The sequence below is a fragment of the Limulus polyphemus genome, unplaced genomic scaffold (genome assembly GCF_000517525.1).
Source record: "Limulus polyphemus unplaced genomic scaffold, Limulus_polyphemus-2.1.2 Scaffold6380, whole genome shotgun sequence".
Classification (NCBI taxonomy): Eukaryota; Metazoa; Arthropoda; class Merostomata; order Xiphosura; family Limulidae; genus Limulus; species Limulus polyphemus.
In genome coordinates this window covers 20,817-23,301 of record NW_013671990.1, presented here as the reverse complement: position 1 = coordinate 23,301, position 2,485 = coordinate 20,817, and the positions used below count along the sequence as shown (strand labels likewise).

The window sequence follows — 2,485 nt, the reverse complement described above, 5'->3', positions numbered from 1 at the left end:
ATAAGTAATAATACCCAGATGCAGACTCTTAGGGTCCACTTAGCATGTATGCAAAATTTCAGGTTTAAGGTTCTTTTCTTTTGGAGCTATGGCAGTCACATTTCTTTTCTATGTGGTTTTTGCTTGCTTATCTCACAAAAAGTTGCACATGCACATGGATAAGGAATAATACCCAGGTGCACACACTCAGGGTCCACTTAATATGTGTGCAAAATTTAAGATTTTCTAGGTTCTTTCCTCTTCGAGTTATGGTGGTCACACACACACAGACTCACCCTTTTATTATTATAGATATAAGCTTCCTTATCAATGATGATTTTTGGAACAAAAATTAATCTTTTAACATAAAGGTTACAAAATCTGATCTTGTTATAAACATTTATAATTACATCAGACTATTCACACAACACTACTCTATGTTTGATACTCTTATAAAAATGTTTTTTCAACATCAAAAAGAAAATCAATTACCTAAACAATTAAAAATCTAGAACCAGCTTTGGAAATAAATTTAAACAATGGAATATACATTAAGAATGAATTACTGAATTTTATGTACTCTAAAATCCCATTTTTTACCATTTTCCATGTTGTTTCTTATCTGATATTAGTTTCATGGATAAACTTTGTAAATCTGTATTCAACTCATTAATTCTTTAGCTTCCATTATGAATGCAAAAATTATTCAATTAAATTTTGAAATAGTAGTAAAGGATTTGTTACTAGAGTAATATCTCTAGAACAAATATTCTAAACTTACCCTGAGAATTATCAGAATCTAGTTCATTGGAATGACCAAGTTGCTTGGAGAGATCCCGAGTACTAGATTGAAACTGGTCACTCAAACTCTCATTTCTTCTTATTCTTAACAATTGATAATAAAAGCAAATAGTAAATAAAACTGTTCAACACAAGTTAACTGACCTCAAACTCCAGAGCTAGCCAAACCATATAAGATATTAGACACCTTATAGTTGAAAATATGAGAAACAGAAAGTGTACCCAACAGATAATTCAGTGGATTCGATTCATTATAATTTTTAGTTTTCTTAAATATTATTTTCTAAAAAAAACAAAAAACTGCTAGTCAGTTTCTATTATAAGATAAGCCTCATTCACTTACATTTCAGTACTGATCTATATAGTTAGCTTACTTTAAATAACATCATTATAATACCACAACATTAGGCTTGATTCAGTTACATTTCAGTACTGATCTATACAGTTAGCTTACTTTAAATCATGTCATTATAATACCACAACATTAGGCTTTATTCAGTTACATTCCAGTACTGATCTATATAATTAGCTTACTTTAAATAACATCATTATAATACCACAACATTAGGCTTGATTCAGTTACATTTCAGTACTGATCTATACAGTTAGCTTACTTTAAATCATGTCATTATAATACCACAACATTAGGCTTTATTCAGTTACATTCCAGTACTGATCTATATAATTAGCTTACCTTAAAACATTACATTATAATACCACAACATTAGGCTTTATTCAGTTACATTCCAGTACTGATCTATATAATTAGCTTACCTTAAAACATGACATTATAATACCACAACATTAGGCTTGATTCAGTTACATTTCATTACTGATCTATACAGTTAGCTTACTTTAAATCATGTCATTATAATACCATAGCATTAGGCTTTATTCAGTTACATTTCAGTACTGATCTATACAGTTAGCTTACTTTAAATCATGTCATTATAATACCACAGCATTAGGCTTTATTCAGTTACATTTCAGTACTAATCTATACAGTTAGCTTACTTTAAATCACATCATTATAATACCACAACATTAGGCTTTATTCAGTTACATTCCAGTACTAATCTGTATAATTAGCTTACCTTAAAACATGTCATTATAATACCACAACATCAGGCTTGATTCAGTTACATTTCATTACTGATCTATATAATTAGCTTATTTTAAATCATGTCATTATAATACCACAACATTAGGCATTATTTAGTTATATTTCATTAATGATCTATATAATTAGCTTATTTTAAATCATTTCATTATAATACCACAACATTAGGCTTTATTTAGTTACATTTCATTAATGATCTATATAATTAGCTTACTTTAAATCATGTCATTATAATACCACAACATTAGGCATTATTTAGTTACATTTCATTAATGATCTATATAATTAGCTTACTTTAAATCATGTCATTACAATACCACAACATTAGGCTTTATTCAATAACATTTCAGTACTGATCTATATAATTAGCTTACTTTAAATCATGTCATTATAATACCACAACATTAGGCATTATTTAGTTACATTTCATTACAGATTATATAATTAGCTTACTTTAAATCATGTCATTATAATACCACAACATTAGGCTTTATTCAGTAACATTCCAGTACAGATTATATAATTAGCTTACTTTAAATCATGTCATTATAATAGCACAACATTAGGCTTTATTCAGTTACATTT

The 2,485-nt window shown here is 27.8% G+C and overlaps 1 protein-coding gene across 1 annotated transcript in view; it reads right to left on the bottom strand.

Moving 5' to 3' along the window:
* LOC106473663 (aprataxin and PNK-like factor) overlaps window positions 1–2,485 on the bottom strand; it is a 27,299-nt gene that overhangs the window by 23,178 nt on the left and 1,636 nt on the right. Inside the window, exon 3 of the mRNA XM_022402066.1 lies at window positions 761–864. Coding sequence (XP_022257774.1) covers window positions 761–864 — 104 coding nt within the window. The remainder of the gene's footprint in view (window positions 1–760; window positions 865–2,485) is intronic.